The sequence below is a fragment of the Eleutherodactylus coqui genome, chromosome 2 (assembly GCF_035609145.1).
Source record: "Eleutherodactylus coqui strain aEleCoq1 chromosome 2, aEleCoq1.hap1, whole genome shotgun sequence".
In the NCBI taxonomy this organism is placed as follows: domain Eukaryota; kingdom Metazoa; phylum Chordata; class Amphibia; order Anura; family Eleutherodactylidae; genus Eleutherodactylus; species Eleutherodactylus coqui.
The window spans coordinates 77,552,615-77,578,985 of record NC_089838.1 but is presented as its reverse complement, the minus strand read 5'-3'; the positions used below and the strand labels follow the sequence as shown (position 1 = coordinate 77,578,985).

General features: G+C 40.9%; 1 protein-coding gene across 4 annotated transcripts in view; it reads left to right on the top strand.

Annotated features, from left to right (window-relative positions):
• ACSL6 (acyl-CoA synthetase long chain family member 6) overlaps positions 1-26,371 on the top strand; it is a 176,528-nt gene that overhangs the window by 134,055 nt on the left and 16,102 nt on the right. For 3 of the 4 annotated variants that reach the window (XM_066591137.1, XM_066591139.1, XM_066591138.1), the window contains exons 8-16: positions 1,213-1,245; positions 2,995-3,046; positions 3,890-3,963; positions 10,147-10,224; positions 13,566-13,700; positions 15,696-15,830; positions 20,280-20,375; positions 22,584-22,656; positions 24,547-24,635. In XM_066591137.1, the coding sequence (XP_066447234.1) occupies positions 1,213-1,245; positions 2,995-3,046; positions 3,890-3,963; positions 10,147-10,224; positions 13,566-13,700; positions 15,696-15,830; positions 20,280-20,375; positions 22,584-22,656; positions 24,547-24,635 (765 nt within the window). Of the gene's footprint in view, positions 1-1,212; positions 1,246-2,994; positions 3,047-3,889; positions 3,964-10,005; positions 10,084-10,146; positions 10,225-13,565; positions 13,701-15,695; positions 15,831-20,279; positions 20,376-22,583; positions 22,657-24,546; positions 24,636-26,371 lie in introns of all 4 variants that reach the window. The other variant, XM_066591136.1, reaches the window with a different exon arrangement.

Sequence of the window (26,371 nt, the reverse complement as noted above, 5' to 3'; positions counted from 1 at the left end):
GATTTTTGCGTCTAACAACATAAATTTGGCATGTTTTTTTCTGGACCTGTGAAAGCAGCCTAAAGATGACTCTACCCACTACAGTTCTTTTTCACTGCAAAATTCACAGCGTTTTTTTTCTGCAGGGGTCTATGGGACTTGTTAATGTTAAAATCGCGATTTCGCGGTAAATTGCGATTTTACACAATCACGATTTTAACATTAACAAGTCCCATAGACCCCTGGAGAAAAAAAACGCTGCGAATTTCGCAGTGAAAAAGAACTGTAGTGGGTAGTCACCCTTAAGGCCAGTTTACATGCCGAGACAATCTTTCAAACGATTGAAAGATTGATAGTTTTAGGGATCATTTTTCATAAAGTGTTAATGGACACTAATGTGTCTATTAACACTTTATCATCTTCATTTGTATGTAAATGGCCCTTCAGGAGCTGTCTGCAGAGCCCAGCTTGTGGGCTGGACTCTGCTCACAGCTGCATTATTCTCGCCAGGGCTGTCGTCAGAATACAATGTAATCTCCAGACTCCCGTAAAGAACACAGCATGCGGTCTGTTGAGAGATACTTTGTCTCTCTGCGGCTGAACGATGGATTTTAAGCTCACCTTAAGACAAAAAGTGCACGATGTGTGCATTTACATGCAACAATTATCGCTCATCTGCGGTCGTTTGAACGAATTTTGAGCGATATTTGTTGCATGTAAATGGGCTTTTAGTCTACTAGGGACTTCCCTTCTACCCCCAGTATTTGTAGAAACCTCACATAAGAGTCTGACAATTATACAGAGATACCGAGAACAGCATGGTTTCATAGGCACTACTCATCTCTTCCAGCAGAAGAAGAGGTTCTGCAGCAGTTTCTGTGTGTCTATCCTACATACCAAATTTGTCCCTTAGCTACAAAACCTTACACACATGGTAGATCCACATGTCTTCTTTAAAAAAGATAACAGCAATATTTATCAATCAATCAACGGTGGACAGAACTCTTCAAAGTCTCTTCAGATCTCCAGAAATGCATTCAGCCAATAGCCTATTATTTACCGTAGTATAGTTTACAGTAGTGAGTATGTTATATTATATATATTATACCTATCTGAGCTGTCTTCTGGTCCAGAATTACAACAGTTATGTGTACACTAATACCAAGTTTGTATTGGCGATACCCGAATCATTAAACAGTACTATAAATGCTACATTGTCTTTTCCCTCTGTAGGAATGCGGGCGAAAAAACAGAAGATCACCAAATGTGAGTGCAGAAGAGAGCTCTACCTAAAACTAACACAGCTGGTAAAGTGCATGTTATTATCGCATGTGCTGACATCTGGGGCGTGTTAACTAATGATATTATATTGCAGACTTATTATCGTTAAAGGTAAAGTCTTACTTTATAACCTACATATACCTCTATACATAGTAAAGTGCAAATATAGGGTCATACTCTGCTTAGGCTACTCACATATTCATGTAATTTGGACCATGTGCTATCTATGCTAGTCCATGGACAGCACACAACCCCATTGTATGTATATGAAGCTATGCACATTGAGGTTTTGTACACAGACCAATGTTCCAGCGTGAAAACACACATAGCATGTCCTATTCCTGTCCTTTTCACTGACAAGAAATTGGACATGCCATTGGATGTCAATGGGATGCCTCTAAGTAAATTGGACATCGGCACAACTTGTATTTATGGCGAGTGTGCTTCGAGTCTTACACATATTTGTTCTTAGCTATGAACATTCTTAGCTCTTCTACTGGTCCATTTCTTCATCTGTAGTGGCTGTTCCCCAGTCAATCACAGCAAGTCAAATTATTATTTCATGAAGACAAGCCCTTCCAATATAGCTCATTAGTGCATATGGACGTCATAGAGGGCTGCACCCCACTGTGAGCCAGAGTGGTGAGCCACTAACATTTTAATAGTTGCCATGTACAATATTACCATTTATACCCTACAACAGCCATTTCAAAGGGAAACTTATGGCCAGATGCATCTCCTCTACCCAGCAATAGCAGCTGAGATGGGAAACTTCTGAAGAAGGTCTCACAGCAGTCAGCTGGTCATGGATCTGGCTTCAATCTGAAATGAAGTTATATTGACTTAGTTACAACCTTTTAACTATTGTCAAAATGAAAACTGTTGAGCTGGGGTTACAAGTCACTTATTTCTAATGGTAGAATAGTTCATTTCAGAACTTTTGTGATAGTTGTAAGATTGCTGGCTTCTTTGTTCACCATACTGGGGAGGATTTACTAATCCTGTTTAGAGATGAGCGAGTATACTCGCTAAGGCACATTACTCGAGCGAGTAGTGCCTTAGCTGAATATCTCCCCGCTCGTCTCTAAAGATTCAGGGGCCGGCGCCGGTGACAGGTGAGTTGCGGCGGGGAGCGGAGAGGGGAGAAAGGGAGAGAGAGATCTCCCTTCCGTTCCTCCCCGCTCTCCCCGCCGCTCCCCGCCCGCCGCCGGCCCCCGAATCTTTAGAGACAAGCGGGGAGATACTCGGCTAAGGCACTACTCACTCAAGTAATGTGCCTTAGCGAGTATACTCGCTTATCTCTAATCCTGTTTAATTTTTTTTTTTTATTAGACTCGACAGCCTGAAAATGCACCAAATTAGTCACAGCGGCTCATTTTGTATGATAAATCTGACATGACTTTAGACATTTTTGTCTGACTTTACACCACTTATTGGTTGGCTTAGTTTAGACCAAAGTTTGGAGCAAGTTGTCATATTTTAACACACACCCTCTTCCACTAAGCCATACCCCCTTGTCCACTAAGGTGCAAAGAGTATGTAAAACACACAATGCATGTGATGCAAGGCCTGTATGCAAGTTTATACAAGTTAAACTAGAATGCTTGGGCATTGAGCCGAGTACATTTCTCCCACTGTGTTTTATCTATGGACTATCTATTGATCTATCTACAACTCCATGAAAATGATATCTTGCTGCTCATCCAATATGACTTTTTTTTATCTCTTCTGCAGCCACCTACGCCTGAAGATCTTTCTATTGTGTGTTTTACCAGTGGTACAACAGGTGAGTCAACATGGGTTTGGTCCTATAACTACCGGTTAGTATAAGGAAAGGAAATTTATTAGCATCTATATACTGCTAATATATACACATACTGTATTTAATAAATTAATGGGAATATACGGGTAAATATTCCTATACTGGATATACTAGGGTCATTCAGAGCTCCCAATATAAGCAGTGATATGTACAGACTGCATGCAGGGGGCAGGCACAGAAGGAAGTCTGTGAGCTGCAGCTTCAACCAATGATTAAGGAGCTCTTGTGATGTCAGAGAAGGGGTGTTGCTTGGGAAACTTCTCCTGTACCTCCCAGCAACATGTAGCCATTTTTTGGGGATATAAAGTATATACTGTAAATTGCACCAAGAAACTTTTATTTGAGGAACCATGCAGAAAAGGTAATGGCCCTGGCATGTTAACCCTTTCCAATCCACTGTCTGACATCTGAAGACATTCTGATTGAAGGCTGTACAGCTCCGATGTCGAAAGACATCCGTCAGGGTGTTCTTACTGTATATTACTGGCCGCTCTGTTGTCGGGGGCCTCTCCAGCATGTCCCATACTGCAGTACTGGCTCTAGCCAGCAGATGGCGCCATTGTATAATGGCAGAAAGAGAAAACACCCTAGGAAACCCTGAATCCAAAATTGGATTGCAAAGGGTTAAATGACTTTAGTAGATCTATTGTATTCATTCTGGAGTTTTACCTTAAAGACTTTTCCCACCTCTGACTCGTTTTATACATGAGCTCCAATGATGTATGTGTCTGGGATGTTCTATGTCTACTTTACACATATAACTCAAGATGGCATTGTCACTTACATTATGTCTATTTTCTACTGCAGGCAATCCCAAAGGTGCCATGCTAACCCACGGCAACGTTGTAGCTGACTTTTCCGGCTTTTTGAAAGTGACAGAGGTGAATACTTTGGAAAGGGATGTTGGCCTATATAACAGCAGACATGAGCACACACTACTTGTTCATGCGTCATACATATTATACACTATTCTTAACCAGCGCTGTGTACACAGTTTATAACATTCCCTCATCTTACTGCCAATAATATCTTTATTGAAACCCTCCCTCAGTAACTACTCCTTTAACCCTTTCATATTACTGAGGTACATGTATCTTTGGACTTAAAATTTGTAATGGTAAAAGACTGCATACATCCCCATGTGCAAATAGCATTACACTGAGTACGTATAAATATGACTAGATGGTAAGTTCATCATAGTGTGATGCTTGAAGTATGTGCAGAACTGTAGTTTTATCGCAAACCTTAAACAGTAGCTGTACTTTTCACAAACTTTTGACATAGAAGCTTTCTATAGACCTCTATGTAGCCACCTTCCAGCAGCAAAGACAATCGAAGGTACACGGTGCTCTGGTGAGCCCTGCAGCCCCCTTGTTCTAGTGATCAGTTGGGGTCTCAGCAGCGGAATCCCCACTGATGTCTTTCTGACATGTCAAAAGTTTGTGAAAAGTGCATTTATTCTTTAACTTGAAAAGTGAGCAAGATATTAAGAGTAGGTTCACATTTCGCCTTTGCACAAACAGTGCTTCCAAAAAATGTTCCTTGCATGTCTTAATAAAGAAGGACGATTTGATGTTACAGCAGGGAGGCTGTAAAATTCCCATTTGGTATTAGCCTAACTGCTATTTTATTGCAGAATACAGGCTGCTTTAACAGATTTCCAAAGTGATTTTTATAATAATCAGTAATATGGACTAAAGTAGTCTAATACTGAAGGAGGCTTGTGAGAACGTTACTTACAGTACAGTGACTTGCCCTGCTACTTAAAGGGGAGCTGCATCTGCAGTATCAACCTGGGCTGCTACAATGTTGACAGCACTATCTGCTTCCAGCATTGACAGCAGCCTGGCAAGCAGCTGACCTACTGGAATCCCGAGCAGCGGACCCTCGTCAATCTACTGATAATCTATCCAGGAGATAGGTCATCAATAGTAAAAGTCCCGGACAACCCCTTTAACAGAATCCCTCTAGCTTGTAAAGGAAGCAACATTCAGTTGGGAGAAAGTTCTATTAGAAGAAGGTAAGGTCATCACAATGTGTCATACCCCTATCAGAGTCAATATTTCTGATGTATCAGTAATCAAGGCCAAGTCTTATGTAGCTGCCAGATGAATTAATGATGAATTAAAATCCATCTGTATTCAAAACATTAAGAACGCCAATGGTTTTCAGACCGAGGCATTCAGAAACCAAAAGCATAATGAGGCTATTAATGTTCTGAATAAAGACTATCTTCCTGGCATGCTGGTTTACAGATAATTTTGGATTCTTTATACTAAAGCAAGTATAGCCATTTGTTCTCCAGAGTCTTTCCATTTGAGCAATAGAACAGAACTTTGATACTTTTGATTCACTACTGTTATGCAAAACATTTTTGTACATTGTGAAAGTAGACCAAAATCCTACGTGTGAGAGGTCAATGTTTTTGTTTGTCGGACACCTATAGATTGGAAGACTACAGTATCTCTGGATCAGTTACCCATATCACGAGTTTATGGCCCTGCTTTATAGTAAAACTGTACTCCATTTAGAATAGCCCAATAAATAGACCAACAGCACCCCATGTTCTGACTTCCATGCTTGCATTATTGCAGGGCATAACTTGTACACTATAGGCTCTGCAATCACACTGTAAGAGTATTTACTGAACACTCAGTAACAGATTAAGATGAGGGTGTCCTCTTCACAGTGTACAGTAACAGAGAAGAGACGTAATAGCTGTCTACAAATATCCGAAGGGCTGTCACAGTGCAGAGGGATCAGCCCTATTCTCATTTGTACAAGGAAAGACTAGAAGCAATGGGATGAAACTGAAAGGGAGCAGACACAAATTAGATATTAGACAGTGAGGGGGATCAATGAGTGGAACAGATTGCCACATGAGGTGGTGAGTTCTCCTTCAATGGAAGTCTTCAAACAAAGGCTGGACAAATATCTGTCTGGGATGATTTAGTGAATCCTGCACTGAGCAGGGGGTTGGACCCGATGACCCTGGAGGTCCAACTCTACCATTCTATGATTCTAAGAAGGTCACACAGTGGTAATCTGTAGACCTGTTTTCTGCACCTCCTCATCAGATTATAGCTCTTTGTAGAAACATCATTGACACGAACAAGGTTGTTCAATTTGACAGGCAGCAGACTTCACCAATAAACTGCATACAAATGCATAATGATTAAATACTAGTAGAATAAAATAGGTTAGTGCTTTTAAACCAAAGTTGATTCCAAACCCCGGGGTTCCTTTGGCCATAGTCAGAGGGTACCCAGGCACATATGGCAAAGTCAGACTTCACATTCAGCCTGCTCATAGATTGATATCATGTTAGCCTGTAGTGTCAGAGACCTTTTTTGTCTGAATGGAAGGCACATTTCAGGTTTTATGTAATCGAGTATGCTTATTTAAAAAATCAAGACAAAAAATTCTCGGAAAACCGAAACACCTCCCTATTTACACTTGAAAAACCGAAAAATCATATTTGTATCAATAATTTTCAGATTTTATATATTTATTTATGTTGTTTATTTTTTAATGCCCAAAATAAAAGAAAACATATTTATTTGTTATTTATTATTAATTAAAACCAAAATACATGAAACATCATAACCATATTATGTTATTTATATTTCTGTACGTACAGTACAAAAAACATTACAATCTTTACAACAGTCATATACTCATTAGCCTATTCAATTTACTCGTATACTATTTAGGAGAAGGATAGTTAAAGTCTTTTTTTGTATCGAAACATGGCAGTGAATTTTTCTCTTTTCTCCGGTCATTTAGGGAGGTGTTCCGGTTTTCGGAGAATTTTTTCGTCTTGATTTTTGAAATCAGCATACTCGATTACATAAAACCTGAAATGTGCCTTCCATTTAGACAAAAAAGGTCCCCGACACTACAGGCTAGGCAAAGCAGTCAACAAATCTTTGCCAAAATATCTAAATAGGATGCTTTAGCTTCCTCTACTTCAAACTTCCTTTACAGTAACAGGTAGCAGCTGTTCCTGGAGGAGAAAACATTTACATTAAAATCCCACCAGAAGGTTGAGACATTTCAGACATTATTTCATTAGACATGGGCCAAGGAGACACGCTCACCCTAAGGGTCTGTGTTTTCATAGTTATGCGCCAAGCTTTAGGGTATCAAGAGAGTTGGACATTATCTTTCAATATTTTCTAGATAAGAGATGTAGGACCAGAGGTTTCCCAGCATATTTAAAGATTTTCAAGTATAGTACACCAGTACTAGCAATGCATGTGCTACTGCCCAGATCTACCCAACAGTGCTGACGGTGGTCCCCTGACTTTTAGTACAAGTAACTAATATGACCCCTCTTGTTGTCTACTATAAATGGAATTATAGTAAATTCTCTTTGTGATGACCACTCCAAACTCCTCCTGAGGATTTGATTTCTCAAAGAAGAAGCCAATATGCAGAGGATATAGCATAATTGAAAATCTTTCACAGAAAAACCTGGTCTAGATATGTGCTGGTCTTCTCAAAGAAGCAAAGAAGGTGGTGTTTTCCAGAGGGTGCTCCATTACAAATAGAAACAGACTCTTAAAGGGGTATTCCGGTTAATAGATGAAATTAAAAGTTATCGTGCATCCATTGGATGGGTGAAAACTGATAGATTGGTGGGGGTCCAACTAATAATAATAATAATCTTTATTTGTATAGCGCCAACTTATTCCCAACTACTGGGACCCCCAACAATTTAGAGAGCGGGGGATCTGTGTCCCCTTTATCTTGCAATGCAGGGTTGCATCTCCCTATTTCTCTAACATAGCAGCAAATGGCCGCTGGTCGCGTATGTGTGGCTCCATTCATTTCAATGAAACAGACAAAAGATAGCGGAGTACAAAGTGCTTGGCTGTTTCTATCAGTCCATTGAAAAGAATTGAGTAGCAGCTTGTTTGCATGTCATGTTGCTATTCCAATAATTTCAATGGGGCTGCCAAAACTTGCCTAGCATAGTGCTTGCCTATCTGTCTTCACCATGAATGGAGCCACGCATGCTTGACTAATGGTCTATTCGCTGCTATGTTACGGTAATAGTTTGAAGCAATCCTGCAATGTCAAACAGGAAAGGGAACACTAGCCTTTCTTTCTCGAGATCGTGGGGGTCCAAGCAGTCGGACTTCTAGGAATCTATTAGTTTTCACCCATCCAGTGAAAATGGAATACCCCTTTAAATGGAATACCCCTTTAAGTAAAGCCGTTAGTGCTGTGACTGCCACGGAGTCTTTCAATTCACATTGCTTACACTGATTTCTTTTTTTCATACATTAGTTACTTTCCAATATCTATGTGGCTTTTTCTCAGAAAGGGGACCAGTCACCACTCACTCCTGACATGTCTGTTTTACAAAATACCTTTATTCCACAATAAACTCTGAACCATCTTTACTCATAAGACTATGTTGAGCCGTTTCTTAGTTATTCTTCCTGAATATTCATGAAAAATTAGCAAACAGGTATTACCATTTTACTTGTCAAAGGGGTGTGTCCCTACACAGTCAGCACTGATTGGACAATGTAAGAATGTGCAGGGAAACACCCAGCTGTCAATGTATTCAGAAATTTCTATTTGGAATAACAGAGGAACAGCACAATACAGAGTTCTGGGAAAGGATGTTTAATACTAATGTCATGGAGAACGAAAATATTTTAGAAAACAGACAAGTCAAGAGAAATGACCAGTCTTCTATAAGTAGATCTAAATGGAATAATATCTTCTAATTTCCTTCAGTATTTAGCTCAGATACAAATATAATTTCAGAATTAACCCTTAAATGGGTATTCCCATCTCAGGGATACTATGTTAAAGCCGTCAAGATTGCAAAACAATGCATTCAACATAAAATGTTAATTTCCAAAATGCTCCGTTCTCCAGACATTGCAGGTATTGATTCCTCAGCCTTTTGGTTGTTTACTGCTCGTTGCCATGGAGACAGACTACCTGTTCTTATGGAAAGCAATAGGAGGGGAGGCCGGGACCTGTGCACTTTTTAATCTAAATCTGATTGCCGGGATCTCCGAAAAGGATGCGCACTAGCTTTCGGCCCGGCCACCAGCTACCGTTGTGCTCTGCTACTTCTTTCTTTAAAAGAGGCAGTCTGTTTCTCTGTAAACAACCAAAGAGCTGAGGAATCAAGAGCTGCAATATCTGGAGAACGGAGCACTTTGGAAATAAACATATTATGGGTGAATGCATTTTTTTTGTGATTTCGAACACTTTGAAATAGGATTCCCGTGATGGGAATACCCCTTTAAAGGAGAGTGCTAAAAATGTAAAGAAAAAAACTGAATCCAGACCCTGTTCTGCTGTGTAATGCACTGGGAGCGCCTTTGCATTGTGTGGTCTATATTGAATTCAGCTACATACTACATAATGGATAGTTGTAGTTTAGCACCTCGTCCACCAGAACTAACCTGTCCGTTGCTATCAGTGATATTCTATGACTATACCTATGAGTCATGCTAAGAGTTCTTTAGCACTATGAACACTACTTCGGCTGTATTCCTCCATCAAAGACATGTATATATACATTTTCAGATCGAGTTGCCTTACAATAGCAGGCTGTCATTATGACATTATGAGAAAGTAAAAAAAAAACAGCTATAGCATTTTTCAGCCGCAGAGAAGCGCAGCGGCAAAAGGGAAAGTTGGTTTGTGCTGTGGTGTTCTCTCTGTATGTTGCCCTAATATTCACTGTTCCTGCTAACACACTGTAGCCTCATTGACCTTGTGGCCTAACACTGTACTGTGTATGCTGCTCTCTTCTACCTGCCCTTTTTTTCTCTTAATAACCCCTCCCCTTTATTGCGCCATTTTCTTCTTTATTGTTTTATGACTTTCTCGTTGTCTTCCTGTCAGTGTTTCTCTCCTTTTCTGTCTCCCACGCCCTTCACCTGCAGAAAGTGATATTTCCGAAACAGGACGATGTGCTCATCTCCTTCTTGCCTCTGGCTCACATGTTTGAGAGAGTAATACAGGTAAGCCTCTTGCCTGATCTGACTTGGCCTTGTTGGGCTGCCTATGTTTTTTTTTCTTTCCAGAGTCAGTGGTCCCCCACATCTGAGGATGTACACATTTCCTATTTGCCCCTAGCACACATGTTTGAGAGAATGGTGCAGGTAAGGTCTTTGTGTTGGTGAAAGTAGTGATACTCTCACCGAGAACCCAATGAAATCATCTGAGATGATCAAAGTCATAACTAAAATGAAATTTGAGATCACTAATGAAACCAATCATTATATGGGAAACTAACTTTTTTGAATGTTTGTTACGCAAAATTCCTTTTATCCTGATTATCCTATGCCACAAGTGTACTTAGCCTAGATGAATATCTAGATTGGTTAGATACAATCTGCTGAAGAGTGTACCTACCACATCTTATGTTATGAAAGTGCTTATCTTCAATGGACCTGATTCTGTGCATGCGGTAAGCAAAATTATTTCAATGTCTATCAAGATATTGGGCATCACATAGGTTTCTGGGAACTGAAGACTAAGACATATTAATTCTCCTGAGCAATCTAGTCTAAGCTTGAAATGGAAAGCATCCTTTCCAACTTCATACAGTTGAGTTCTGAAGTATTTGGACAAGGACTACGCTATGTAAACCACCACAATAGATCTGACATAAAGCCATCAATTTGTGATTGAAGACTTGCAGCTTTAATTCAAGGGGTTTAATAAAAAAATATGTCTACATAGTTGTAAATATAAAGATTATTTTTAATACCTGGATGCAAATACCGAGTTTCCGTGCTGCTTGTTTGTAGTTCTATCTGCCTTGAGTTTTGGCTTTAGTAAGTGAAAAGCTCCATCATGTTTAGGTCAAATAACTGACCTGGCCATTGAAGAATATTCTTTATGCCTTGAAGGGGTTGTCTGCCTTCTTTTCCACTGTTGAAAAGAGTTCCAAGGAGCATCAGATGAGTTAAAAATCCTTTTATTCCTCCATACTAAAAAGATTGACTGGCAATGTTTCGACCTACATACCAAGGTCTTTGTCAAGCTTCTTTTCCACTGATGACCTATCCTCTAGGCATGTCATCAGTAGTTGATGGACAGGGGTCTGCTGATTGTCCAGCCTGCTTTACAGTGTAGTAGGTCGGATGTTGTCATCAGTGATTAGCACAGGAAGTATGGGTGCTGGCTTCCCTCCCATTGCTCCACCACTTCCTGTTTCTCTGCTGGTCAGGATGTCACATCCAGTCCTGACCAGGAGAGGAGCAGGATGTGGAGGAGCATAGCTCTCCCATTGATTGCAAGGTAATCAATGGAAAAGAGGGCAGACAACCCCATTAAGAAGTTCTTGCATTGCTTGTGTGGTATGTTTTAGGTCCTTATCCATTTATACTGTGAAGTGAGGTCCTATCAGTTCTGCAGCGTTTAACCGAATCTGAGCAGAACATCTAGCACTATGTTAGCTGTTTAATCGTTCACGACCCTCAGTGATCCTAAAGTCGAGCTCCCTCCATGTTTTTCGGTTTTGCAATGCTTCTTTCAGTAAAGTGATATCGATGCCAGTATCAGCTCTTACAGTATCAGCCATCGTGTCCTTTGGCGTCCGGGTTTTCTTTTGCCACTGAACTGTCAAAGCATTATAGATTTTTCTAGCACTATACCTTTCAGAATTCATCCTGCTACATCTATCCACAGTCACGTCGTCAATAAACATCAGTGAGCCAGTCCCATTACCACCATAGATACCAATACTATAACACTGCCTCCACCATGTGTGACAGATGAGGTAGTGTGCTTTGAATAATGATCCCTTCCTTTCCTTCTTCATGCTGTTCTCTTTCTATCATACTGGAGCAAGTTCGTCTTTGTTTCGTCAGTCAAAAGAATCTTGTTCCACAATTGGGCAGATTTTTAGATGGTTTCTAATAAAGTTTTATTTGGCCCTCCTGTAGTTGAGTGTTAGCAATGGTTTACATCTTGAGACAAACCCTCTGTATTTTCGATGGCGTCTCTTGATTGTAGATGTTGACAATGATACGTAACCTCCTGTAGAGTGTGCTTGACTGGACTAGATGTTGTGAAGGAACTTTTCTTTATCAGAAAGAATTGTGCAATAATCCACTGCAGGCGTCTTCCAGTGTTACTAAGTTTTCCTACTTTTTAAGAATATTTTTCTGCAGTTTTTCGGATAGATTAGTTTTGTTTCTCTTTCAGTCTAATGATAGTTTCCTTTACTTACATTAATAACTCTTTGGGCCACATATTGAAAGTTCCCATGAACAGCCACCAAATCCAAATCAAACACTTTGAATCAACTCTCATTTTTTTATCTCCTCAATCTGTCATAAAATAACAAGGTACCAGCCTGCAGCAGACCTGACAATGCTTATCAGACAATTGTCCAATTACTTTTGAGCCTGTGAAAATGGAGTGACAATGTAAAAAAAATAGCTGTAACTCCTAAAAAGTGAATGCCATATTCTTTCTAAACCTCGTGAATAAGAGTTGAAACCCCACACTTCAATCACATATTGATGGCTTTGTTCCAATCCATTGTGGTGGCTTACACAGGGTATGTTATGAGAATTGTGTCACTGTCTAAATACTTTTGATCCAAATGGTGGTCTTTCAATGGATCAATGATTCGATTTATATGTAATGTTCATAACTCTTAGAGAGATTTCCCTTTGCACATTCTCTTTCAGAGAGATTCTCCACATGACAGAATATTTTTTAGGATTCTTCTTAGCAATGAATTGTAAACTTTTGTTTTAGCAGTAAGAATCGTTACTAGCAATGTGGAAGTGTGCAATTATTGCTAAGGAGCATCTGACAGTATCTTCAGACGAGCCTTTTCACAGGTTTTATAGCTAGCTCTTAACAAACTGATCCATTAAATTTTTTTAGCAGACCTACTTGGGAGGTGCAATTACCAAGTAGCAAAGGCCATAGACTTCGAATGTCATATCTTCCATCATAGTCTATGTAGATTTTGACATATAACATTTGCTCTGAGTAAAGAAACAAATAGTGGAGGGCAGGGTCGACAGCGCCGGATTGTGGTGGAATAAGTATGTTACACTATAACACCTACAATCCATTCAGAACATTACAACAAATAACTAAGTAGAGGCACTTATCAAGCAGCTAACTTGTTGCATGTCCACATAGCATTAGCTAAAAAAAAAATATTTTACATATACTGAAAAATACAAAATTGTAATAAATCAATACATTGCAAATATGCAAAACAGTTCTTTCCATGCGCAGAATAGAGGACGGATCCTCTTTAATAAGTGTTATTTACTTTAACTGTTTTCAGATTTCTAGGATTTCTGTAAACCTCACTATGAGTACCCTTTGTAGTGCATTAGTCGTGAGCCTTCTCTAGAAGTATAGTCATGTGGACTTACGTAACACTACGTAGACTATTTACTAATAACTTGTGTGTGCAACACAATGCAAGATCTGGAATTCATTTACTCTTATCTCACATTAACAGTCAGTTGTATATTGCCACGGTGGACGCATTGGATTCTTCCAAGGTGACATTCGTCTTCTATCTGATGACATGAAGACTTTACGACCCACTATTTTCCCAGTTGTTCCAAGATTATTAAACAGAATGTATGACAAGGTGGGTATGTTCAGCACAAAATCCAATTTGCAACTGGATATATTGGTCATTATTAAAAAGAATAGGACCCAATCAAAGTAGGTACTAATTAGAGATGAGCGAGTCTACTCGCTAAGGCACATTACTCAAGCGAGTAGTGCCTTAGCCGAGTATCTTCCCGCTCGTCTCTAAAGATTCAAGGGCCGGCGGGGGGCGGGGGAGAGTGGGGAGGAACGGAGGGGAGATCTCTCTCCCCCCCCCCCTCCCCCCTGCTTCCCGCCGCAACTCACCTTTCACCCGCGCCGGCCCCCGAATCTTTAGAGACGAGCGGGGAGATACTCGGCTAAGGCACTACTCGCTCGAGTAATGTACCTTAGCGAGTATACTCGCTCATCTCTAGTACTAATTATAACCACCCTCTGCTTTTTGATCATTCATGCTATAATTGATTTGCTGCATGAGCCTTCCAATGCAGCAAGTTCAGAAAATATTGTTGACCAAAATATATCAGTATTTCTCCAACTAGCAATGAGCCATAGGCATTTTTTCTTCACTATGTTAAAGAGTATTTCTAGTGTGCCATGGCATATTACTAGACAAAAAGCAGAACCATGAATATGTCCATAATCAAATTAAGCCTCAAAGTTAGTGCGAGGTGATACCTTTTCCTCCATCATCTAGTGGCCGTAGACGTGGAGATCTCTAGCTGCTGCGAAACTACAACTTCCAGGATGGCATGACAGCAATGCCCAAAAGTGAAATGATTTTAGATCAGTTTGTAATTCCTTAATGGGATTAAGCTAAATAAATATATTTAGTCAGAGAACATTACATTCACAGTTTTGCACGCCATTGCCTACTGCCAGCTGCTCGATCCCTGTATCACTTCCTTTTGTCTGTTATTTTAGTGGTTCGTACATGGTGTTTCCTTCGAAGACTTTGTATAGTGGTTAAAAGGGTGTTCTGGGCTTTTACTATTGATAACCTGTCCTCAGGATAGGTCAGCAATAGTTGATCAGTGGGGGATGTCATCATTGGTGGTTAGCACCAGAAGTGTAATGGATGGCATCACTCATCACATTGGGGGTTAATAGGCTGAACTAGATGGATATATGTATAATTTTTTCAGCCTAACATACTATGTTACTCTCACTGATTTCAATGGCCTTTATTATACTGCCGACTCTGATGATTGATAACGACATCTGGGCTTGCTGCACTGACAATGGGTCGGAGGATCAGCTGAGCAGCAGGGATCCTGAGCGTCAGATTCCCACCAATCATCTATTGATGACCTATTCTGAGGCAAGGTCATCAATAGTAAAAGCCAAGAATACCCTTTTAACCACTATACAAAGTCTTCAAAAGAAACACCGTCTATGAACCATGAAAATAACAAAAGAGAAGGGAAGTAATACAGGGATTGGCAGCTGGCAGTAGACCATGGTATGCAAATCTATGAATGTCTGTAATGCTCTCTGACTAAATACATTTATCCGGCTTAATCTTGTTAAATTGCTGCTGGTGATGGATGATTTTTCATAGTTTATGACCTAGGTAGGATAAATAGTGACCAGATCCAAAATGATTGCTGTTTTATTTTTATCAACAGTAAAAGCCCAGAATACCCCTTAAATTGTCTAAGCTTTCTTTATGTCTAAACATGGGGCTTGGATCATTTTTACCAATGTACATGTTCTCGAGTGATGAAAGGCATGGTGTCCTCAATGCTTATAGGCAATTAAACTACATTATAGGGTTCAAAGAGGAGGGAACAGGGAGCTGTATTCATTACTCATTGGGCACCCCGTTCCCACGCCATGTCCCTGTTACGTTGCTCTTTTACCATAACTGCCCACTTCTTCTGACTCTGTGCAGTCATTATGGCTGCCACACTGGTAGATCCTTTTAATGATGTTTCCTTATATTTGCATTTTGTTTAAATAAATGAAAAATACAATTCATTATGAATTTGCTTATGGTTCCTCACATCATTGTCTTCTTCCTCGGTGTCAGATCTTTAGTCAAGCCGATACGCCAGTTAAGAGATGGATCCTTGAATTTGCATCTCGACGGAAGGAAGCCGAAGTCAGAAGAGGAGTCATTCGCAACAATAGTCTGTGGGACAAATTACTTTTTAATAAAGTTCAGGTAAATAAAATAAAAGCAAAATCAGACAATAAAAAAGTAAAGAGGCTTTTCACACGGGTCTGAAGTAATATGAGAAGATCCACATCTAAAGGTACCCATTACAGATGAGCGAGCACCAAAATGCTCAGGTGCTCGTTTCGAGTAACGAACCCCATTGAGTCAATGGGAGCCTCGAGCATTTTTCAATGGAGCCGCGGCTGCTGCGGTAGAGGTCCTGCTGCGGCTCCCTGTCATTTGATTTCAGGGAAGGGCTTTAAATATGAGCCCTTCCCTGAAAAACCAGTAAAAGTAGTGTAAAAAGCAAATACATACTCACCTCCCTTCAGCTGCGGGGCTCAGCCGCGTCTTTTTTCTGCTGTCCCCGGCTCTGTAGATCAGCACTACAGAATCAGGGACAGTGGAGAGAAGACGCGGCTGAGCCCTGGCAGCTGAAGGGAGGTGAGTATGCAGTGTTTTTTATACTACATTTACTGTTTTTTCAGGCTTATATTTAAAGCCCTTCCCTGAAATCCAACGACAGGGAGTCGGCAGCAGGATCCTCTACCGCAGCTGTCATGTGTGACAGCTGCTGTAAGGAATTGAAGAATTCCTCTGCTGCATCTGTCACAGATGTGGCAGGTGCAGCAGCAGGGAATTCTTTTAACTAGCGAGGGTGAAGGAAACATCTGCCGCATGCAGCAGATGAGTTCTACATCCCTGCGGGGGACACAGTAGTAGCGGAGAGGTAAGGTTTTTTTAAAAAAATTTTTTTACTCTAAAATTATTGCTTTTTAGGAAAGGGCTTATATGTAAAGCCCTCCTATTAAATCCAATGACAGGGAGCTGGCAGCAGGATCTGTGTGTGACAGCTGCGGTAGGGAATTGAAGAATTCCTCTGCTGCATCTGTCACAGATGTGGCAGGTGCAGCAGCAGGCAATTCTTTTTACTAGTCGGGATGAAGTAAAGCCCTTCCATGAAAAACAATTCAGGGGTGCCGGCAGCAGCCACAGTTCCAGTGAAAACAATTTAGTGTGTGTCCAGTCCATCCGCACTATATAACAAGACTGTACTCATTTTACACTGTCTATTATTTGCTAAAGTGTATGCAAAATACTGTTTTGCATACACTTTAGCAAAAAATAAACATGTGGGGAGGAGAGTGTGAAATTTTCTCGAGCACCTGAGCACCGCGTGGTGCTCGCTCGAGTAACGAGTACTTTGGAGTATGCTTATGCTCAAACGAGCATGCGTGCTCATCTCTGGTACCCATACAAATAGGGCTCATTCATATGGACGTATTTACGCTGCTGGAACCCGAATGTTTTGGATTGTTGTACTCAAACCTACGCTTTTCATGTGTGTGGGAAAAAAAACAGAATGTCCCATTTTGGTCCGTATTAAAGTCAATGGGAGTGGGTAAATATGCGTCATACATGCGCATACACTGTGTATTTATGCATGAAATCAAGGCTTTCTTGCATTTTTTTGCACGATCTAAAAAACACAATATGCAGAGTTTTGGTCCCTGAAAACATTATATATTTCACTGACAATTTCAATATGACCATGTAGATGAGTCATTACAGTACAAGTACTACATATTTGCGCGTGCAGAATTGGAATGCGCAGTATGCAGAGAATAGAACTTATTAATGTGAATGATTTTGTTCTCATTAATGATTTTTTTTGCATGCCTTTTGGTCGGCCAAAAAAAAATAGTACTCACTTTATTATTCTGCATATTTGCGCACTAAAGGGACCCATAGAACATGTTCTAGTTTTTTTTTGAGCAATCGAAATGTGTGTGTAAACCGCGTTGAGGACATGCAGGAAGTCTGTGGCGAACGAGCTGCTTCGTGCGCTGCTAAAAAAGCTCTGTGTGAGCCCTTCCCCGTCTGAACGAGGTCCTACTAAGAATAGAAATTATACACATTTTAGCGCAAGTCAGTGCCCAAAACACCTGTCTGTAGATGGAATTTTTTGAAGGAGTCTCTGAATTGGCTGCTATGAGACAGTCTTCTTCTTCCTCTTTGAAGAGAGCTAATCTGCATAAATTGACAATAAAATATACTTTAGATATGTTGGAAACGATTTACCTATTCAGAGGATTCCGCATTCTGCAATAAGCATAGTTTTAAGGAAGCCACACACAGATTGTTATTGGACCAGCCAACCATCTAATGTGAATTTTTCCACGACAGCAAATATTGGTGGATAGAGGGATCGGGCTGTTGGATTTCAACATGTCTGATGCTTTTATTCTCAGGGGAGATAAGCTGCTGCCAAATGTTCCTGGCAGCTGCTTTTTCCCTTCTCCCTATTCAGAACACAAGTATTGGAGGAAATAGCTGTTGGCTGGCAGCCTTCTCAGGCCGTGTTCTCACCGGGAGAATTTGCACTGCAGTTTCAATATAGAATTTCTACATTGAAAATCAACAGCATTTGCAGTAGCGGCAAAGTGGATGAGATTTTCAAACTCTCATCCACATGCCAAGGAAAAAATGCACACTAGGGTTCCTTTACATGGATGTATGGGTCTCTGCATGCTCAACTTAGCGCAACGAATTCGTGCTATGAACGAGACTTTTTCGTGTGTGTATTGGTGTATTTTACTGCCCTTTTTGAGCTCGAAGGGCATGTGCATTTGAGCAGGGTAAACGAACACATCCCAATTCAAATGGCTGTTTAGCCTTAGGCCACTCTCACACACACCGCTTTTTTCTGCGATTAGTGAGGCTCCCATTGATTTTAATAGGGCTTCTCAGACCTGCGCTTGAAAATGCAGCAAATTTTGAGTGCTGCCTGTTCTATTTTTCAGCGTTTTTTAATGCACCCCAGTGCCCATCACAACGCTGTGACATGTTTTCAAAAATGCCGCACAAAATTGCGGTAAAATGCCGCAATTCCAAGCAGCATTTAACTGAACACGAGTGAGAGTGGCCTAATGAGTTCCAGATGTGTTCCTTTTCTAACTGAATTGTACAGCGTATTGCACCTCGCGTTGCGTGTTCTATGACTTTATAAAAATAAAAAGTACTTGTGGGAAATCTGCCACCACTTTTTAAATTAATTTCACAATAGTTTCACCAATACTCATGCATAAAAAAAAAACACTTTTTATTTTTCCAAAACATAAAAATGTATTATATTATTTAGGTTGTATAAACGCGGCAATAGCCTGCAAGATAGCGTTGAATGGTATATATTAAAAAAGGGGTGACAGATAACCCACAAGTACCAAGTCAAATGTATTTTTAAAAATATCCCTATATTTGCTGTCACTATCTTCTGTTCACCATAACGTTGTATTTTTTCCATCAATGTGATTGTGTGAAGGCTAGGTTTGTGCAGGATGACGCGAGGTTTCTCTGATGACGCAAGGTTGCTCTTGGTACCACTTTGGAGTACTGTGCATCGAGTTTTGACTAGAGATGAGCGAGCACCCAAACGCTCGGGTCCGCGTTATTCGAGTCAAGCTTTTCATAAAATTCGAGAGCTCTACTCGAGTAACGAACCCCATTGACTACAATGGGAGACTCGAGCATTTTTGTATGTGGGACACTGGGAGCCGAACTTTTTATTTATTTTTCTCTCTCTCCCTCTCCCTCCCCCCCCCTCTCTCTCTCCCCCAGCCTGCCAGACAAAAAATTTGCAAATGACGCACGCTGCGTCACGGCAGAGAGGGGCCAAAACAGGCACGTCACAGCAGGGAGGAGCCAAAAACTGGAGCGGGGTCGAACACGGCTTGATGCTCGTTCGAGTAACGAGCACCATCAAGTACGCTAATACTCGAACGAGCATCAACTCTAGTTTTGACCACTTCTAATTAACATTTTTTTCTTGGAGATGAGGTTATCAAAAAAGCGCAATTCTAATATTATGTATTTTTTTCCTGATAGCATTTTTACTGTGTGATATAAATTATGGGTTACTTTAATAGATCAGACTTTTACTCTTTTGCTGTTCTGATTTTTATTATAAATATGGGAAAAGTTTTTTTAAAACTTTTAATATGTATTTTATATTGTGACAATTACAAAAAAACTTAATGTTTTACTTTTAATGAAGTTCCCATGGGGCAATTTAATTTACACTCTTTTGATCACTTATATAATATTCTTCAATACTTCAGTATTGCAGTATATTCTATTTCTGCACAGTATATAGTATTTTTGCAGCCATTCTATTAAGACATACCACTGGCATGATTTAATAGGTGGAATTAAACAGCATCCCTAGGGCCCTTCACAAGGTCCAGGCTGCCATGACACTTGAACGTTAGTCTGCGATCTCTGACAAGCACAACATCCCCATGACGTTTGTATGTTCTGCCGGTTTTTACATGGGTACTCTGCTTTCCTTCCACAAACATGTATATAATTATGTGATATGTGTACATAGAACAATTTGTTTATATCTTTTCACATTGATCTTATGAATTTACTTGATGTTTTGGTTCTTGTGTCCAGGCGAGTCTTGGAGGACGTGTCAGAATGATTGTAACAGGAGCCGCACCTGCATCTCCCACAGTTTTGGGATTTTTACGGGCAGCCCTTGGTTGTCAGGTAACAAAAGACAGTTTACCCAATTTATATCTTGTAAAAGAAGCCTTGGAGTCAAAGTTAGTGCATATCAGAAAAGTGATACACATACAAGGAGTGGACAAAAATATGGAAACACCATACAAAATGCATGGGATTTTAACAATTAAGAGCCCTTTTTACCGCTGCTTGGCTGATAGCTTTCCCGCCAAATTTATGCTTACCTCTTGCCCTGCTCTGGGTGGTTTTGGGAGTTAGCTGGTAAGGGCAGCAGAGTGCCTCAAACCGCTGACCAGTGGAACCTTGTTACTTAGGCAGATGTTCACTTCCACCCGGCTGCATCTGTGTCATATTGTCTCCACTTAAAATCGGTCTCTACATGTCTTATTAAAATATGATTTATATTCCCTTGTAACTTAAGGTGTGCATTTCGTACAGTGTTTCCATATTTTTGTCCACCCCCTGTAGAATCTAATTAGATCTCATCTTAAGGCATGTTCACACAATATTGGGTGGATTTGCTGCAGATTTTCCACGTGGAACTTCTGCATAGAAAATCTGCCATTTTTACTGTCTCGGCAAAGTAGATGAGATTTTTAAAATTTCATCCACACACTGCAGAAAAAACCAAAGGAGGAGATGAAATCCGCACCAAAATCTATGTGTTTCATTTTGATTTTGATACAGATCCATACCAAAATTCGCTGTTTTCTATTTTCTGCTGCACAAAATATGTTATCTGGAAAGTGATGAAAGCCTCGTTCACATGGCTAAATAACGATTGGATCCTCATCGGAGTTGTGCTGCGGATTTTGAGACAGATTCACATGCAGCAGTCTGATGTGGATTTCGCGCAGAAACAGTACCAAGAACTGGCAAGGCATTTTTTATTTCTGCAACACGCATTTCTGTGTCCGACTGTGGAATAATCTGCGGTGTATGGACTACGGTGTGGATTTTCATAGCATTCATTACAATGCTACAATAATGCAGATTTGGAATCGGCACCCACATCTGCTGTGCGAGGCCTAAGGGCATGTTCACATATTTATTTAAGGCCTTGTTCATATGGGCATTTAAAAATTGTCAGATCCAACATGGCTCTGACATTTCAATCTGCAGTAGAACCTCAAGCCTTAGCCTTGGAGTTCTGCCACAAGTTTTCATGTTGATCACCATGCAAATTTACCCCCAGTCAATGGGGCCAATCTGTGTGTGGCTGCACTAGCATGGATTTCACGTGAAAACGGCACCAAGAATTGACCTATCAACCCTTTTTTTCTACAACATGTTGAGGAAAACCCTGTACTTTATGAGTCAAAAGAATGGTAGAATGGTTCGGACTTTGGCACGTTTTTGGGCTTGGAATTCACTCGCAAATTCATGTCAAAATTAGACCATGTGAAAAAGACCGTAGGTCATGCTTCCACAATGTGGCCAAACCCCTGCTTGGGCTTACTGATAATGCCACCATGACCGTGCAGTCATTGGATGCTGCAAGTAGGCAAGGTTTCAGCCACATGTGGTTACCACACGTGGGACTGTACCTTTAGACCGCCTTCACGTGGGCCATAAATGCTGCCTCATTTCCGCTGGTGGAATCACTACAGAAATTTCGCCCCATTTACAGTACATGCCATGGGAAGGGTATTTAAAAAATCTCCTTCCCAAGGTGTAGAAAGTTTTTTGAAAAGTTTTTCAAAAACACTGCAGTTTTCTTAGATCTACAGCATGTCTATTTATGCCGCAGCATTAAACTCTTGAAATACAAGGGTTAAATCCCACAGCAGATCCACAATTAAAAACACAGTAAAATCTGTCCCATCTAGGCACGGATTTGGTGCCGGTTTTCTTCTGCAGAAAGCCTTTGGTGAATACGCCCTGTATGAAGGTTGCTTTACTGTTACCACGTAATTAGTCTGTGCAGCTCATGGATCCATCTCCTCCCCTTTACTTCCTAATTTCCCCTGTTTCTCATTAGGCAACAAATATACAAATGTGATGAGAATTATATATTGTCAATAAAACAATACAACAAAAATAACAGCAGAACAATGTATTAAAGCAACAACTTTATATGTATCACCATTGTTACTATGTTGCAATAATTAATTCATTGGGTGGCACTGCTGTTGGAAGATGGAGGGCACTACACAGACATTTTTCTTATTCTTCAGTTTCTTAATTGCTACACTGCCAATTTATCACCGTTCTATATTATATATACAACAGGTATATGAAGGATATGGGCAGACGGAATGTACAGCTGGATGCACATTCACCACCCCTGGGGACTGGACCTCAGGTAGGACCTATTCATTTGATTTTTCTTTTCACAATGTTTAACCCCTTGAGTGGCGGGTTTCCTACAACCCTGTCGTGCCCACCAGGGCAGGTTTTTTAAATCATTGAATTTCAACTAAGTTTGCAGTTCCAAGAGCCATAACTTTTTCCTTTTTCCATTGACCAGGCCATATGAGGGCTTGTTTTTTGCGGGACAAGTTGTACTTTTTGATGGCATCATTTTTCGGTATATATAATGTATTACATAACTTTTGTAAAAACATTTGTAGGGAGATTGGGGGGAAAAAAAGAAATTCTGCCATTTGTTTTTTGGATTTCATTTTTACGGCGTTCAACATGCAGAATAAATAATGTGATAACATTATTCTCTGAGTCACACGATTCCGGCGATACCAAGTTTATACAGTTTTTATGTTTCGGGGAGGAAAAAAAGAAATGGGGAAGAAAGAAAAAAAGGGGCCATGTCATTAAGGGGTTGAATAATGTACCAACTTCCTTCTCTGGGTCATTAAGATGCAGGGATACCACATGTGTGATTTTATTTTAAATTTTTTACAAAGTAAAGGGAGACAAGTGTTTTTATTTTTATTTTTTTTACAATTTTTTTACTTTTTGTTTTTTTTTTTACTTTTTTTATTTTTGTCCCTTTAGGGGACTTCCACAGGGACCCATCAGGACCCCCTGATCACTTTCCGGGGTCCGATGGTGACAGCACTTTACATGCTGCAGTGACAGCCCTTTACATGCTGCAGTCATATAGACTGCAGCATGTAAAGGTTTAACACAGCAGAGATCAGAGGTTTTCTCTGATTTCTGCTGTAAGAGCTGGTGCCTGCTTGTCCTCTGACAGCCAAGCACCAGCTCTCCCTGCCACAGAGATCGTTGGCTTGCTTCTGACAAGCCGATGGTCTCTATGGCAACCTATAAACAAAGCAGGAGACTTAGAAGCAGGAGATTGCCGACAGATCGGCAATATCTTCTGCTTCAGTTGTTCAAAGCCCTTGCTTTGTTCTCTGTGGGTCTGTGCAGGCAGAGCACAATGTCACAGCTTGTGGCATTGTGCTCTGCAGCTCCCATAGTGATACATAGCCCGGAAATCTTCCGGGCTTTATCACTATCGGCAGTGGAGCTCGTCCTGGAAAATTTCCGGGCATGCCATTCAAGGGGTTAAATGGGTTGTACCAGGATCTAAAGTTATCCCTAATCCACAGAACAGAGAATAACTTTTGTTAACTGTGGGGGTCCAATCACTAGGTCCCCTACAGATTCCGAGAACAGGGGTCTCTAAAGTCCCCGCATGAATGGAGTGAAGGTTATGTCTGCATACAACATTCCAATTATTCCAAAGACAGTGGCAGAAATCGCTGAATGCTTGTACTTGGCAATTTTCTTTGCTGCCATTATAATGAATGGAGAATGCGGGGACCGATAGGACTGCTGTTCTCAAGTTCGGTCCCAGCGATTTGTACACCCACTGATCATAAAGTTATCCTCTAACTCCTGTAGATAGGGGATAACGTTACATCTTGGTACAACCCCTTTAAGGATGCGTTCACATATGGAGGATTGCTGTGAATTTTCCACAGTGGAAAAAATCCTCTGCAAATCCGCATCAAAATCCACAGCATTTGATTGATTCTAACCCTGTACATGAAAATGCAAGAAAATAAACAACAGGCAGGTATCACTTTGGTCCAATGTGACTTACATATCTTTTAAGACCTGAACTGACACTTTGACCTACAGTTTTTGTTGCATGTATCCACCTAAGGCAGAAGACGGATTGGTATTTCTCATTTCTAGGTGGTATCTTTTGAGTACCCTAATAGTACTGTATATTCCTGTATTCACAAAATATAGCCATTAAAAGTTCACTTTGTGTCATTTGCAGGACATGTAGGCGCTCCACTGCCGTGCAACTTCATCAAACTTGTCGATGTGGAGGACATGAATTATTTTGCTTCAAAAGGAGAAGGGGAGGTACGCACTATGTGATATACAGTACAGCTTAATTACCACTCGATTTCTTATTGCCTATGAAGCAAATTTCTAACATTTACTATTTTGGCTACTGAAAAATACTTAAAGACACTCTATCACCTACTTTTAGTTGGTATTAGTGTATCTTGACGCCACCAGGAAGTCCTGGTGGAGTCAAGATTGACAGTGTTGTTTTTTCATTTTTCTCAATTTTGCCTTTCAAGAACCATATACATATATTTTTTTGTATTAACATAGCGATATGAGGGTTTGTTTTTGTGGGACAAGTTGGAATTTTCAATGGTACCAAGTAATGTAGCATAAAATGTATTGGCTGATTGGCTGGAATCGGCACACGTGACGGGGCGGAGCTAAGCCATGACGCGTAGAAGGGGGCGGAGCCAGAACGCCGCTGCTGCCGAACCGAGCCGAAGGCAGAAGACCCTTCTGCGCAAGCGCGTCTAATCGGGCGATTAGACGCTGAAGTTAGACGGAGCCATGGAGACGGGGACGCCAGCGCAGGGAAGGTAAGTGAATAACTTCTGTATGGCTCATATTTAATGCATGATGTATATTACAAAGCGCATTAATATGGCCATACAGAAGTGTATAACCCCACTTGCTTTCGTGAGACAATCCCTTTAAAAGGGGGCATGGCCTGGAAGGAGACCTGGATGGACGCATCCTAACACAGCTCTCCCTCTAACCTACAAAGCGACTGCCAAGCGTCGTAGCCCGGGGGACCTCCCTGCAGCCAACACAACCAGCACCTTCGCTATCTCCCCTGCTGTATACCTAATACCAACAGAGCCCGGCCGGAACATAGCAGTAGAGCTTCCCCTGCTGCACACAGCTCTCCCATGAGCCTACCAGCGGGGACCCCCGCCGCAGCAGACGGCAATAGCTTAGCAGCGGCTCAGGAAGCCTCCCCTGCCCGCTCTGATAGCGATATGGAATCCCTGACCCTGTTACCTACCGGGACTGCTGCAACTCCACCAGATTGGGGACAGGCTATTCCAAATGACAAGGAAGTCCACCTGGAGGCTCCCTTGGGTCCTGGGTTCCAGAGCACAACATTAGACACAGACTCCCACAGGCACTCTAGCTCTGCCTTGAAGTCTACTATGGGTGCACTGATACCCCTTGAAGAATCTTCCTACAATAAGCCTCAATTTGCATACTCGGAGGAAATCACCAACAACTGCAATAAACAGTCAATTAAAACTTCTATTAACGCAGAACCTAATACATGCCCTATACCCTAAAAAATACGCATATTCCTGGATGACCAAAGTAACACAATACGAAGCGACTACACTCTCTCAGAGACATGAGATCTCACTAATGCAAAACAACTTGAGAGACTCTTGAACGAACCATCTATAACCAACAATTCTCCCTCAAGCTGGGCATGCATAAATTCCACCGATCTCTCACCCGCTACTCATACAGGGATAAACAGCAAGAGGGGATCACAACGTTCGCCGTCCAACACAGCAACAACAAAGAATAACAAATCGAACTCTTCCAGCCTGTTAAAACAGAGAGCCACCTATTCCTCTAATCCTGACCTCTCGCTAGAAATGACCCTACAAGATATTCCAGCTATCAATCAGGCAGCCTCTGAACTTTTCATGAAAGAAGCTATGCTGGCATTACAGACCTCAATACAAAAAGATATTGCCAAAAGCTTGGCAGGTATGAATGTGTCGGTGGAAGAGCTGGGAGGTCGAGTA